General features: G+C 42.2%; 1 protein-coding gene across 4 annotated transcripts in view; it reads left to right on the top strand.

Moving 5' to 3' along the window:
* Positions 1 to 14,113, top strand: part of TEAD1 (TEA domain transcription factor 1) — a 271,199-nt gene that overhangs the window by 56,478 nt on the left and 200,608 nt on the right. Inside the window, exon 1 of one of the 4 annotated variants that reach the window (XM_055423346.2) lies at positions 11,052 to 13,616. The exons of 2 other annotated variants lie outside the window; for them this stretch is intronic. In XM_055423346.2, the coding sequence (XP_055279321.1) occupies positions 13,602 to 13,616 (15 nt within the window). In that variant the 5' untranslated portion in view covers positions 11,052 to 13,601. Of the gene's footprint in view, positions 1 to 11,051; positions 13,617 to 14,113 lie in introns of those variants that run through there. One more of the 4 variants, XM_055423350.2, reaches the window with a different exon arrangement.

The raw sequence follows: 14,113 nt of genomic DNA, 5'->3' as shown, positions 1-14,113 counted from the left end.
ATCCCTTCGGGCTAGTCTTATAATAGCGGCGGATAAATAAGCTGCCTCCAGTATGTTCCCAGAATATCTCTGTCTGCAAAATGTCTTTGAGGGGATATTTGACTTGCGAGCATGTGGTTGATAAAATAAATACATTTTAAAAACGTAAACCTCTCTGTGAGAGGTTTTAGTCTCTTCTGTCCCTCGGGAAAAATCAGGCCCTTCTTGAACCTCTTTTCTTTCCTCAGTGTAGAATTCCTGCCATGCTTTGTAAGAAGAAGTATTTTTGGAATGTAACACCTGCAGAAATATAAAGGGGCTGTGCCCAAACCATTGAGCTGTGGCTATTGTGTGGGTGGGTTCTCCGTGGTTTGTGAAGAGTTATCAGCCCTGACACCTGCAAAGCATTTGAGACTCTGGGCCAGGGTTGGAGGAGCTGGAATTCAGAGGCACTTAAATTGTTTTTAGCTGGATTTTGTGGTCAGGCAGCTGGATGGGGCCATTCTCTCTAGTATTAGAGGATCCTTACCATTCAGTTACACCTGCGCGAACACACTTGGTGCCTAGAAAAGTGCTTGACATGGAATAGGAACATAATATATGGTTGTAGAGTGATTGAATGACTGAATAAATGAGTGAGAGGGTGAGTCAGTCCTTTTGCTGGGCTTTGGAGAAAGATCTTGCTGAATGAGCGTGCCCCTGGCCCTTGCTTCTTGAAGATAGTCTGTACATCGGCAGCAGCAGCCTGTGTTTGCATAGGAATCATCTGGGGATCTTGTGAAAACGCAGGTTCTGGTTTAGTGGAGCTGGGAATCAGCACTGTAACATGTTTCCATACTGATGTCAATAGTGCTGCTCCTGAGGCTGTACTTTAATAGGGGTTCTGGGTGTTGGAGCTGGAGTGCATGTTCAGTCTAACTCTTTGCGACCCCATGGACTGTAGCCCTCCAGGCTGTTCTGTCCATGGGATTTTCCAGGCAAGAATACTGGAGCGGTTGCCATTTCTTCCTCCAGGGGATCTTCCCGACCCAGGCATCAAACCCGTGTCTTTTGTGTCTCCTGTATTGGCAGGTGAATTCTTTGCCGCTGAGCCACCTAAGAAGCCCTAGGGGTTCTATTAAAGTTCAGTCGAATCACCAATAGTCGTTTGTGAATTACCAGCAGCACTAGGGGTTGAAGATAAAGATGGAAGCCTTGGTCCTTGTCTCAAGAAAATGTCTTCATAGTGAAAAATCAAGACTCAGCTTTAGAAGTCTGAGAAAAAGCAATCATTGTTATACTCTGCGGTGTCAGAAATCAGAAGAGAGTTGAAAGGAGTGGAGGACCTCTTCGTGGATGTGATGCTTGAACAACAAGGTAGAATCACATGATCTCGGAATTAAAGCTTTCTGCTTCCAGTGGAATAGGATCCCTGTAACTACCCATCCAGCTTCTGCTTATATGCTCTCATGACAGAAATGTATTGTCTTTTGCTCGTATAGCACTTTATTTTTTATAAAGCAGTTTCACAGGCTTTATCCTGAAATGTCAACTTTACCTTGTGAGGTTGTTTTACTGCCATTTTACAGTTGTGGAGACTGAGACCCCTAGAGATTGTGACTTGTCCAAGGCTGTTCTTTCCAGTGCTGCTGCTGGGATCTGAACCTTTGATTCCCAGTTGGATGTTCTTTGAGCTGTACTCTATTGGCTCTGATGTGGTGAGAGGACAGAGAACTAGATCCTAAAAGCTTGAATGAGAATGTGAGCTTATATAGAGAGTGAAATAGAGGTATTATGGATTCTGCAGCATAGTTGACTTGAGCAGTATTAAAGGATTTGGAGTATATAGATTTAGGAGAAACTAACCCTGTACACCATGGAGATTTTCCTTACAGTACATCCCCAGATAGTCTCAAAACATTCTAGAGGCACAGCCTTTTTGATGGAGAACAAACAGTGGAACTGTTTATTTCTCTCACAGACCATTGTCTTATATTGAGTCAAATAAGGTCTAGAATCTTCACCCATTAATCCCAATCCCCCTTTTCCTGCTTCAGTTACAAGCCTAATTCCTCTTTTTATATGTTAGATCTTTTAGATAGCCCATTTTCTTTTGAAACATTTATGAGGGTTTTTCTTTCCAGATTTACAGTGTATGTCCACTATGAAACATTGAGAATATATGAAGAAGCAAAATATAGAGAAGTAAAAAAGAGAATTGGAAGCTATCAATAACTTCGCCGCTCATAGGTGATCAGTGTTGTGAGCTTCATACCACATTGTCTTCCATACCATTTTCAGTGCAGTGTTTGATGTATGTGTATGTTGCTGTTCTTACAAAATGAATCTATGTGTAGTTTGTAATTTTCTTTTCCTTATAGATAGAATTTTTTTTACTTTCCTATCAATAACTATTTATGATATTGCAGTTGGTAACATTATTTTATAATGAGATAGGTAATATATTCAGTTTCATCAGATATTTTGCCTGTTCCCTCTCATATTTTAAACCCCTGCCTTTGGGTTAATGTCAGTGCCTCTATAGGTTAGGTCAGCTATATCTCTGTTGTCTGTTTCTGGGAGCGGAATGGTAAAGTCCAAGACCAGTTTGAGGATGACTCTTGTAGCCACGTACGTTGTTCTTTCTCCAGCTTCACAATCCTCATTCCTGTTAGGACGTGGTGTCACACTGCTGTCAACTCTCTGAAATGTGCACAGTTCTTACTGTTCATCCCTCTATGATTGCTGGGACTCAGATTTGAGATCTCACTTTTCTTACTGTGAATGCAGCCTTCTTCTCAGGGCAGCCTGATATCGCATTTGCTTTTATAGGAGCCTCATCACACTGAGTCATTGAGCTTTTGGGCAACCCAATCCCTTAAGACTTTCTCATGTGATCTTCTCTACCCTATACTTGTGGTTTTTTTTTTTTGGGTGGGGGGAACCTAAGTGCATGACTTGACATTTATCCTTATTAAATTTCTACCTTGTTAAAGTCAGCTGGTCATCATATCCTTTGAGATAGTATCAGGAGCAGACTCTCTCATCCTTCAGAGTGACTGTCCCTTCCAGCTCCCAGTCACTGGCAGATTCCAGTGTCAAATGATTCAGCAGATCCTAGCAGTCATTTACGTCTCCGTCTTCCTCACTGGATTGTGAGTTGTTTGGGGCCAAGACCATATCATATTATTTTTCTTAAAAAACCTAATTCCAACTTCAGTTTTTATGTGACCTAACAGTTACCCAAAAAATGTTGACATATGGATATTTGTTTTACTTTCTCTCCAGGGACAAAGCCTTGGTGGTAGTGTCATAGTGATGACAAATATTGGAGAAGTCAAGCCTGGGTCTCTGGGTAAAGAGCCTACTGTGGGGTTGAAGAGAATAAAACCTGAGTATCAGATGTAGTAGAGATAAGCATAGAGACCTCTTAGGTTGCTCAAACATTGCTCGATTGGGCTGGAGTTAATTGTTGAGAAGGATCTTCATGTCTTCCAGGAAGGCAGGCAGTGAAGGGATTCCTCCAGGCACAGTAGGTGAATGCCTGAGGCCGTGAAAACCTGAGTTGAGAGAACAGCAATAGCAGGGGACAGGGACCATGTTGTTTGCTGAGAGAGCTGATGGTGGGAAACCACCATGCAACCTCTGAGAATTGAGCTGAATCATGATCACAGAGAGGGTTCTTATTTGACTGTCTTGGAAGGTGCAGAACAAAAGTTGGCTTCTCTTTTTCCCTTTATAGTCATTAAGCTTAAGGTTCACAAAGGTAAGACCTGTTTACTGTTGATTCCCCTTAATTAGAGTTGGAGGGCGCCCAGAGCCCAGGAGCTCAGATTCGGCACCCAGAGCCAGTCATTGTGGTGTGAAAGTGACCTGGGGGCTCCTCCATTTACCCACTGTGGTCTCTGCCTTTGGCCCCTCATCAGCTTTTCTGATCCTCAGACTCCTCACCTCTGAAAGGAGAGTAATACTGCATCCTTGCTTTTGTGAAACACACATGAGATGGTGCCATGAGAAGTGAAGTCTGAGCGTTGGGCTTGGGGCATAGCTGCTGCTAAGTAAAGGCCTGCTGAGGTAGATTGCAGTGAACTTGGCAGCATTTCTTAACCTCATGAGAATGGAGGGACAGCAGTGCAAAGGTTCCAGATCCCTCCATGTGGCAGTGGGCTTTTGCAGGCATGAAGGCAGTGCTAGGGCCCCTGCTCTGTGCCCCGCGCCTCCACTGCCCCCACGCCCCCGCCTCAAAAGTTTCAGCTCTCTTGGTTGGGACAAGGGCCCTGTTACTGAAAGGCAAGATTTCCTCCAGGAAGAGGGAAAGGTTCTTTTTTTTTTTAATTGGAGACTAATTACTTTACAGTATTGTAGTGGTTTTGCCATACATTGACATGAATCAGCCATGGGTGTACATGTGTTCCCCATCCTGAACCCCCCTCCCACCTCCCTCCCCATGCAATCCCTCTGGGTCGGGAGAGGTTCTTTAGGGGCTGGGTCTAGTCCCTGGAGTTTGTTCACCTCCAGCCCTGGTCTTCTTGGGAATTTCATGGCTTCTTCGTTGCATGGGGCTTTAGTTTTTGGTGCAAGGTGAGGTTGTAGGATTCTGGGGTAGACACTCATTTACCTTTCCTGCTGCCTCCCTGTACATGCTGGTATCTGTCACACTTCCCTCAACTACAAGGAGGCTGGTTTTTATTTGTATATAGAGGCACACCTACTTGAATAATGCATGTATATGTGTGCATGTAAACAAGTGAGCATTTATCACTAGATGTACAAAAATACACAAGCAGCCGTTTGTTTAAAAAAAGAAAATGAAAGATCTAAAATTATGTTTGTGCTTGGTTTAGTCTTTTGTGTTGATTAAATGTTAATGTGCTGCAATTATTTTAATTTAGTAAAGGAAGTTCAAACAGGGAGATGGGAAGAAAATAACTTGAGCTAATTGGCGAGAGTCCGAGGCCATCCAGAAAAGCAGTTTAACCAGCAGAAGTTGAAATGTTTTAGGTATCTGGTTCAGGAGTTTTTCGTTGGTCTTTGTGTTTTCCCTTTTCTAGTTTAGAACTACTGATGGCTTCCCCTCCAAAGGATGGCCATCTATTCTTCATAGGTAGCCAGGGTTCTCTTTCCCTCTCCCTTAGCCCACTTCCTTTTTTGGTTCATTCACTCTGAGTCTTCTGAGTCAACTTTGGTGAAAGGAGGTTTAGCAGGAACAGTTAGAAAAGGGAGAGAAAGAAGTAGGAAAAAAAAAATCTCCCCCTGGAGTGGTTCTCTGCCATTCCTCGTCCCTGCCACAGACCTGGGCTGCCATTGGGCAGAGATGGGGTTAACATGTTTGCCAATCCAGGCATTTCCCTGTATGTTAGCTCATCACTGCCCTGGGAGGGAGCACACGAGGACACTGAGGCGTGACCACATTACACACATTGCCCTGGTACAGCAGTGAAGTGGTGGAGTGTGCATTCCAGCCCAGCCCTCCACACTCCCTGCCCAGCTCCAGATCCTCGGGTGGATCTTTGCCTGCCCTCCCTGACTCCTAAACCTGCTCTATATTTTTTGAGCACCTACTCTGTGCTATGTACAGTTTTGGATTCTCGGGTTTCAGCTGCTGTGTCTGTCTCTCACTGGGCTGTGAGATCTTTGAGGGCGGGGTGCGTGTTTATTACTCATCTTTATCTCTCTAGCACAAAGCCTGGCCCAGAGTTGGCCACATGCCTGTTTAAGGCTAATTGAACAAATGCTTGTATGTGTTTTATGACACCGAAATGAATTATGAGCAGTCCAGGTACCTAACACTTCTGTGTCCCAGCCCTACATAAAGCAGGAGTGAGGAGGGAAGTTAGGAAATGCTTCTCTGTAGGCCGTGCTTTATCTCCACATCTACAGAAGGGAATAAGGCAATCCCTCAAGCCCTGTATCAGTATGTGTGAACTGTTAGCACAGTCTCCTTTAAAATGTTAATATGATTATGATACTTGTTTACTCTGGCTAATTGCCTCTCAGATTTCTTTGACTCTATATGTAATATCCTGAAATTCCAAATGTATCCTTTTTCTTCCTCTCATGTACTATTTCTGGTCAAAACTGGAGTATGTGAACATATTTACAGCCTGTTAAGACCAAAGAGATTTTTTTTCTCCTGACCGTGTGTGTGTTGTGTGTGAGTGGATGTGCACGTGCCACTGCCCTCCTCGAACAAACTTTTCAGGAAACCCAGGATTGCATAGTAGCAATATATCTTAAAACAGAAATAATTCAATTTAAAGAAGGCACATGGAATTGGGAGTATTATTTGTATTTAGGATTTTAGATACTTTGTTGAATTCAGCTAGTGGTAAAGTGGGATCGATGCGGTCATCTCTCCTCTTTAGAAGATAACAATTGATCAGTGATTATTCTTTAAACCCCAAAAGTCTCAGTGTCTGAATAATCACTGTATTCAGAGTTTCAGATGAAGGTATAATCCTCAAGTTTATTGAATGGGGCTTGAGCATATTAAGTAAATAGGGAATTTTTATCAGTTTTGATGTACATATGGAATGTGATGGACTCCAGCTGGAACGTGGGTTTTTGGTTCCTGTCCATTCATGAAGTAGTTTCATAGGTAAAGCATGGGTAGAAGGGGAAGCAAGAAGTATTTCTTTGAGATAGACAGCCAAATGAAGCTTATACTTCTCTTTTAAGTGAGTTGTTATACATGAGAATGTATTTTCTTTTTAAAATTTACCCATAATTTTCTTAAAAGATGCTAAAAGCCTTTAGAAAAGGTTGGACAGAATAATAAACACTATTTTTTTTTTATTATTTTGTCACCGTCTGCTTCTTTCAGAAGCAACAGTACTGTCAGAATGTGCATATATGTGTGTGTGTATACGTGTTTGTACACACACACACATGTGTATTTGAATGAATGATGTGGTCAATAATATTTAGGAGACTTTAACAAGATAAATGTTGGACAATCCACCCACATTTGGGCCAGAAGTTAATAGAATCTACTTTTGACAGCTACTTTAAAGTCCTGTTTTGGCTCCCTTGTTTATAGATGAGGAAAATTCTTTTGCTAAAGGTTATATTATTGTCCTGTCTTATCTTTCCCAGCAGAAATTAAGTCCTCAGAGTTAGTGTTGACACATCTCTGTCCCCATAATTAATGTGTTTTAATTGACTAAATTGATTAAAGAGTTTGACTAAAGAGGCAAGACTAAGCAAAAAAAAAAAAGAGAGAGACAAAGTAATCATGATCTCCATTTAAAAATGTCCTTTACCTATGATTTTTTGTGAATGAGTGAGAACAAAACCTAGCATTCATGTGAGGACTTTGCTTACTGATTGAAGGTTTCCAGAAACACACAGGTAGATGTATCTCTTACCTTGACAGTCTTCACTTTGGTTTCAGCGTGATCTGGTTGGAGCTGTGAGTAGCTCAAATGTGTACATGTGCCCTAAATTCAGCTTCATGCTGGAGGTCACATACTCTTCAGTTGGGTCCTATCTGCTTTGCGCAGTAGAGTTCCAAAGTGGATGAGCCTTGCTCTTCATAGTTTGCCCAGTAATTAGGAGGGTGGCAGGGGAGTGTAAAGAAAACACACTTGCTCGGTAGCAAATCCAAAAGTTTGTTCTCCTCTGGGAGGCATGCACCAGACTTGGAGGTATGTGCAGCAGAACGGTTTTAGGGATGGTGAAGTAATTTATATGGCAGAAACACTTACAGAGGAAATTCAGTACAGGTACCAGCTGCCTTGAAGAAGGGAAAATGGTCTAGGCAAAGAACAGCAATTACCTCCCCTGCCTTTTGTACTGACCAGTGTTGATAAAGCTTTATCAGCCTTTAAAGAGCGTTTTCTAATTTTAGCCTGAAAAATAGGTGCCTGACGAATTGATCAAACTGCAGTTTAAACTTTTGTTCCTGCAAAGAAGAATATATTCCCTTGACCTCAAGAGAATTTGAAGAGGCGATGTGTTTAAGCCCCTGTGCCGAGCCTGGCACCTGGGTCTCAGTCTGGGTATTGGAAGATGGGCACGGAGTTGTACCTCTGGAGGGGAGGGGTATAGATTCTGGAAATAAGCTGTTCACACTCACACACAAAAGTCCCCCCTTTTCTAATGGAGGAATAGGAACCTGTCTGGCCGTCTGCAGTTGAATTCCCCGCCCCATCCCACCCCTCCTGCCTCCCCCTCCCCCACCTTTTTTTCAGTTTCAAGTTAGAGTATCTTTGAGTACTGTTGTCCATTGGTAAGTGAAGGAGCTGGTTCAATGAGCCCCCATACAAACTAGAATGTGTGGATGTAGATTTGTCCTTTTGTGACCTAATTTCACTTAACATAATGTCCTCAAGGTTTATCCTTGTAGTGGATTTCTTTCCTGTTTGAGGATGAATACTCTTCAAGGCCCTATTTTACTTTAACCCCAAGCATGTGTGAAATAGTCACCCACCGACACATGAATTCATTCTCTCCTGCCTTTAATGAGTAGTCATTCGTGCAGTTTTCTGGCCACGCATCCGTCCTTCGCCACTTTCTCCCTCCCTCTTTGATTACATGTTACCTGCCAGACACTGGGCTAGTGACCCATGAGACAGAGACTCCCTCTGTCTGCTCCCATCCCAAGCTTGTAGTCTGTTAGGAAGGCGGACTCGGGCGATTACTAAGCAGTATCAGTGGAACTGTAGTTGTGTGTTTGACGTTCCGTGAGACATGAGAGGCAACGTAACAGATGACATGAAAGCCAGGCAAGGCTTTGCTGGAGAGGCAGCACTTGAGTTGGCCTCCGAAGTATGTGTGGTGACTGTATAGGCGGCTAAGGGAAGGAAAGATGTTTCAGAAAAGAGGACCAGCGGAGCATCAGATGGGAGACTTGTCTCTACTGCTCGCAATCTAGTTGGGTAATTATCAGTTTAGACTCTGCAGTCAGACTGTTCAGATGCTGGCTTTTGTCTCTTAGTCTCCTTGTTTCTAAATGGGAATAATGATAGTACTTTTCTTATAGTGTTGTTATGAGGGTTAAATGCATTGACATATAAACTGCTTAGAATATGGTCAGGTACAGAATATATGCTCTCTGTAAGTTTTAGCCATTATTGCTACTGAAATGTTTAGAGGAACTTTAAGTCCTTCAGTTCCGTTCAGTTCAGTTGCTCAGTCGTGTCCGACTCTTTGAGACCCCATGAATCACAGCATGCCAGGCCTCCCTGTCCATCACCAACTCCCGGAGTTCACTCAAACTCATGTCCATCGAGTTGGTGATGCCATCCAGCCATCTCATTCTCTGTCGTCCCCTTCTCCTCCTGCCCCCAACCCCTCCCAGCATCAGAGTCTTTTCCAGTGAGTCAACTCGTCGCATGAGGTGGCCAGAGTATTGGAGCTTCAGCTTTAGCATCAGTCCTTCCAATGAACACCCAGGATTGATCTCCTTTAGGATGGACTGACTGGATCTCCCTTCAGTCCAAGGGACTCTCAAGAGTCTTCTCCAGCACCGCAGTTCGAAAGCATCAATTCTTCGGCGATCAGCTTTCTTCACAGTCCAACTCTCACATCCATGCATGACCACAGGAAAAACCATAGCCTTAGGTCTACCTAAAGTCGACTATAATCTGTGCATTGTTTCTGCATTCGGAGGTTGTGAAGACTAGATATGGAGTTTGAGATTGGCTGGGTGGATCCTAGTGGTAAAACAGGGTTCAAGTGTTCACAGATGCCCGACCTCCAAGCTTTCTTGTATTTATGTGTTTGAATATCTCTTGTATCTGAGTTTACTTAAATTTTCTTGAAGAAAGAATAATTTATTAAAAATTACAAAACAATGGAACATAAAAAGTGTAAAATAAAAACCTATAAAGTATAAAATAAAAACCCTCCTAACAGTAACAGTTTTCTTGTTCACTTCTGTAGAAATAGCGTAAAGTTAGAGTTGTAATTACATATGTATACACACTTATACGTATATACACACAACTTTGTAGATAATACATATACACACAGTTTTGTATTTTGCTTTTATAAAATTTGTATTTTTGTATTTTGCTTTGAGAAACTTTCCTTTGTTTGTCTATTCTTTTTGATTTTTCTTGTAAATGAACACACAGTTTTCCTCTGCATTTGTACTGTGGTTTTCTTAATCATTCTGCCATTCATAGTAGTATAGACAGTTCTATAATGTAGATCTTTGTATTCCTAATTTTTTTTCTCCCATGGGGTTTTCTCTTAATAAATTTCTAGTGTTAGGATTATTAGGTCAAAGAGTTTCAGCCTTTTGAGACTCTTAGTAAGTATAGTCATTTGGATCTTCACATCCCGAATACCTCTAGTATAGTTCCTGGGTCATATTCACTACAGATGTTATTGCTCTTTTAAGGTTTGCTGATTAGGAGGTTTAAAATGACACTTTAAATTTACTTGAATTTGCCATCCTTTCTCCCTCCTGGTGAAGAGGCATGTTTCGTCATATGCTTATTCTCCTGTGTGACTTGTTTCCTTTTCTGGTTATGTTCTTGATATTTTCCAGTACAAATTTGAGTCATTAATTCACCATATATACTAGCTTTGTGTTGGAAAAACAAAAAATTCAGGTATAAGGGTCCAAACTGTTTGCCTGTCCTGCAGGAGTGAGAGTCTCATCTGTGCCACTGCATTTCTGGAGAGGGAGAAAGAGGCATTATTGTTGCTAGGTCAGCTCTGCTGGGGTCCCAGTGGCCAAGAGTCTGGACACTCTCCAGTGACCTTGCTTTTTAGCTGCTTTTTATTGTGAGCAGGAAAATAGAGTGTCTATCCATTATCTTGACTCTAAAAGTGTGCCGACTTCATTTATTGGCTCTCTCCTACTCCTCTTGTCCCATGCATGCTAGCCAGCATACAGCAGGCAATTTGTTTTCTTCTGTCATAGATCAGGGGTTGGAATGGATCTTCTCTGATGTTCTTCCTATTCTAGTCCCCTTCACAGCATCCCTGTTAAGAGATTGCTCAGCTCCTCCTTGATTACCTCCAGTGATGAGAGGTTCACTATATCACAAAAACAGACTTTGAACTCAAGGTGGGGTAGATCTGGGTCTGGATTTTCTGTTTTATCTGTGGATAAAAGACTTACTGTTTCTAAACCTTATTTGCATCATTATCTTAATAATGTTATCTCTACCTAATAGAGTTGTAATGAGGATTAGAAGAAATAATAAAAGTAGAGTCTTAAACCCTGTTCATCACACACAGTAGTGAGGAATAAATGTTAGCTCTGAATATTATTTCCATCTACTACTGCAAGGTGTTTCCTTAAATTTTAGCCATTATATTTGATTTTAAGAATTGAAAATATTTTTATACCCATCAATTAGAATTTTACTGGTTTGACAAAGAAGCCTTAGCCCCTGTAGTGACTTGGAATTTGGAGTATATTCTTCCACCATGGAGGTGTGGATAGACATTGTCTTTGAGCTGATTGCAGCTTGAGCCACCCTCCCAGTGGCTATACTGGACAGTGCTATAATGTATCCAGGCTGACACCTTCTTGGTTTTGAAAGCCTGATTTTACGGATCCCTTGTTTGTCCTTCTTCCCTTTCCTGGCAGGTAGATGTTCCTGCCCTGGCAGCCCCAGTAAAGGAGGGACAAAAACATTTGAAGGAAATGAAACTGTTCCACAGATAACAGAACTAGTTATCTGTTCTCTCCCACAGAAAGTAGTTAGCTCTGTAAAGAGAGGGCTATGGTAGAGGTCATGCTTCCAAGTGCATAGTGATATGCACATGCTGCTTTTATTGGTATTATAGAGTAATCCAGTACCAGGGTGGTCTGGGCATAAGTTAGGCTGTAGTGACTCCTTTTATCTCTAGACTTCAGCATTTCTGTATTTTTGCTTTAGCTTGCTGAGACTATAATTGAGGATCTGAGAGGTCCTCCAAGTCTCCTGTGATTTAAGCAGATAACTTTTACCCTTGGGGGAACCAGTGTCATTGGTGTTTCTGCTAGGTCCATGACCCTCAGGATTGTGATGTTTGTCTTTGTCTGAACCAATTCACTGTGCTTTGTAGAGAATAATTTAGTGGGAACTGCTCCCCCCACCCCCAACATCTTGGTAAGTTCTTTTAATTGTCCATTTCAGTTTTAAAAATAGAATATTAGAGAATGAATTTGAGAAGCAGCACTGATGTGATGGTAATGACGATTTTAAACAGTGGTGTCTGAGGAACTGGTTGGAGGAGAGGATTAACAAAATTTAAAAAGCATATCCTGAGTTACAAGTGGTATGTGAAGAACGGTGATGTTTAAAATATTTAACAGACAGTGTGGACATCAACATAGTGGAAACCACTAGAGGCCCCCAGGTGTGCCAGGCACTTACCCTGTACTTGTTGGATAGTGAGGAGGTCGGGGGCCCTGGAAGAGGGGCGGGAGCTAAGGGGACAGGCATTCGTCAGGCTTGGGACCCTGACTCTTTCCACTCTTTCCAGTGGAAGTGTTTCAGTGTTTTAAACAGGTGCTGGCAGGGGCGGAGTCTGAATCACCTTTGACAGATGTTAACAAGTGTTGGATCTATGCCTTGGCTGTCTTCCTTTGTCTCATTGCTGAGGGGACCTTGGTGGTACTGGCCTGGTGATCTCTTGGTAGGTGCTTGGAATGTTTCACATTAGAATTTAGGGGTGTCTGTTTGGAAAGTACTGAGACACATTGCTTTAATCAGAAAACACTACAGCATGATAGGCACTGCCCCTGTCTTTACGAGACTCCCAGTCTGTACCAGTGGCTTCAAGTTTTTCCTGCCCCTGGATTCTAGGAATCTGTTGAAAGTCACTATGAGGATGTTTGCCATACAGTGAAAAGTTGGGCAAAATCTAAATGTTGAGCCATGTGAAAATAGTCAAATAATACTATATCCACGACATGGAATTACTGTGCCTCTTAAATTCACGAATACAGAGGATATTTCAGGACTCAGGAAAACGCTGAATGTGAAACCTTAGGTGGACAATAAAAAAACCCCACACAATAGGTAATAATAATAATAATAATGTTGTAGTCCATGAAAATACATTAAAATGCATTGTTAGCCCTGACTATTATTTGGTGGAGGGTGGTGGGTGAAGTTAACGTGTGTTTCTGTTTCCATTCTTTTAGTCACCTGTGGGCATTAACTTTATAATTAGAGGCATCCTATAAATACTATATTTCTAAAATCCAGTTTAGAGTTTTAAAACGTTATTTGTATGATCAGTGACCAAATATTTTGAATTTAATCAGGGAGAAATACTTTTGAAGGTTGTGTTTATCGTCTGTAAAGGAAGCTGCTGACTCGGTGGAATAAAAAGTAAAAGCCTAGGTCAGCCTGCCGATCCTGGGGCCCCAGCTTCCAGACTGCAAGGGCTCTGAGAGGCCCTAATGTGCTTGTTGAAAGGCCCTCCTTGGCCTCTTATTAATGTCCCTCGCTGAGCCGTGCTCTGCTCTGCTGGCTAACCTTGTCAGAAGGTTACCCGTGGCTCTCCAGGGCTCGTCTAATTTTAAACCCAATGTGCCGGCCAGTGAGGTGGCGTGGCGTTGGGCTGTGGGGACACTAACACTCCCTGGAAGATACGGCTGGGGAAAGATGAGCCGAGTCCCTGGGTTTTTCTCATCCTCCTGTAAGTGACCAGGCCTGCTGAACAAGCAAAAGAGAGCTGGGATAATAATGAGAGCTTTTATGGTAAAAATCAGGATTATTAAAGATCTTTTAGCAGTGGCAGTGCTGGTGGATAATTGCACGGTGTGGTGTGTCCTGCATGAGTTGTGTGAATTCTGACCGCGTGAGCCCGATGGGGTCCTCTCTTCTGGGAACTCGACTCTGACTGTCTTTAAAGCAGAATGAAGCTACCTCTCATTTCACTGTTGATTTGATGCTCCTTTACATTTATAGAGCTCAAACTCTGCTGATAGTCGGCTCCTTCTCTGAAGTTTTTTTACTGGTTGGATTGGGAGAGAGCTATTATTTCTTTGAAGCTAAAAAATAAAAGATACAGAATCTTCTTACCTGCATGTCTATCAGCTGCTGTTGGCTGCCACTAGGATTATCATTTTAAAGATCCCCTCATCCCCCTTTTAAGTATTTGCAATAGAGTCCTGTTTAGAACACTGCTGTACCATTTAATACTTGTAACCCTGATATTTTAACACGAAACAAACATTGGTAACTGCAAAATAATA

Source organism: Moschus berezovskii, chromosome 14 (genome assembly GCF_049115385.1).
Source record: "Moschus berezovskii isolate FMDL1 chromosome 14, NW_MosBer_1.0, whole genome shotgun sequence".
NCBI classification, from domain to species: Eukaryota; Metazoa; Chordata; class Mammalia; order Artiodactyla; family Moschidae; genus Moschus; species Moschus berezovskii.
This window is presented reverse-complemented; position numbering and strand designations above follow the sequence as displayed.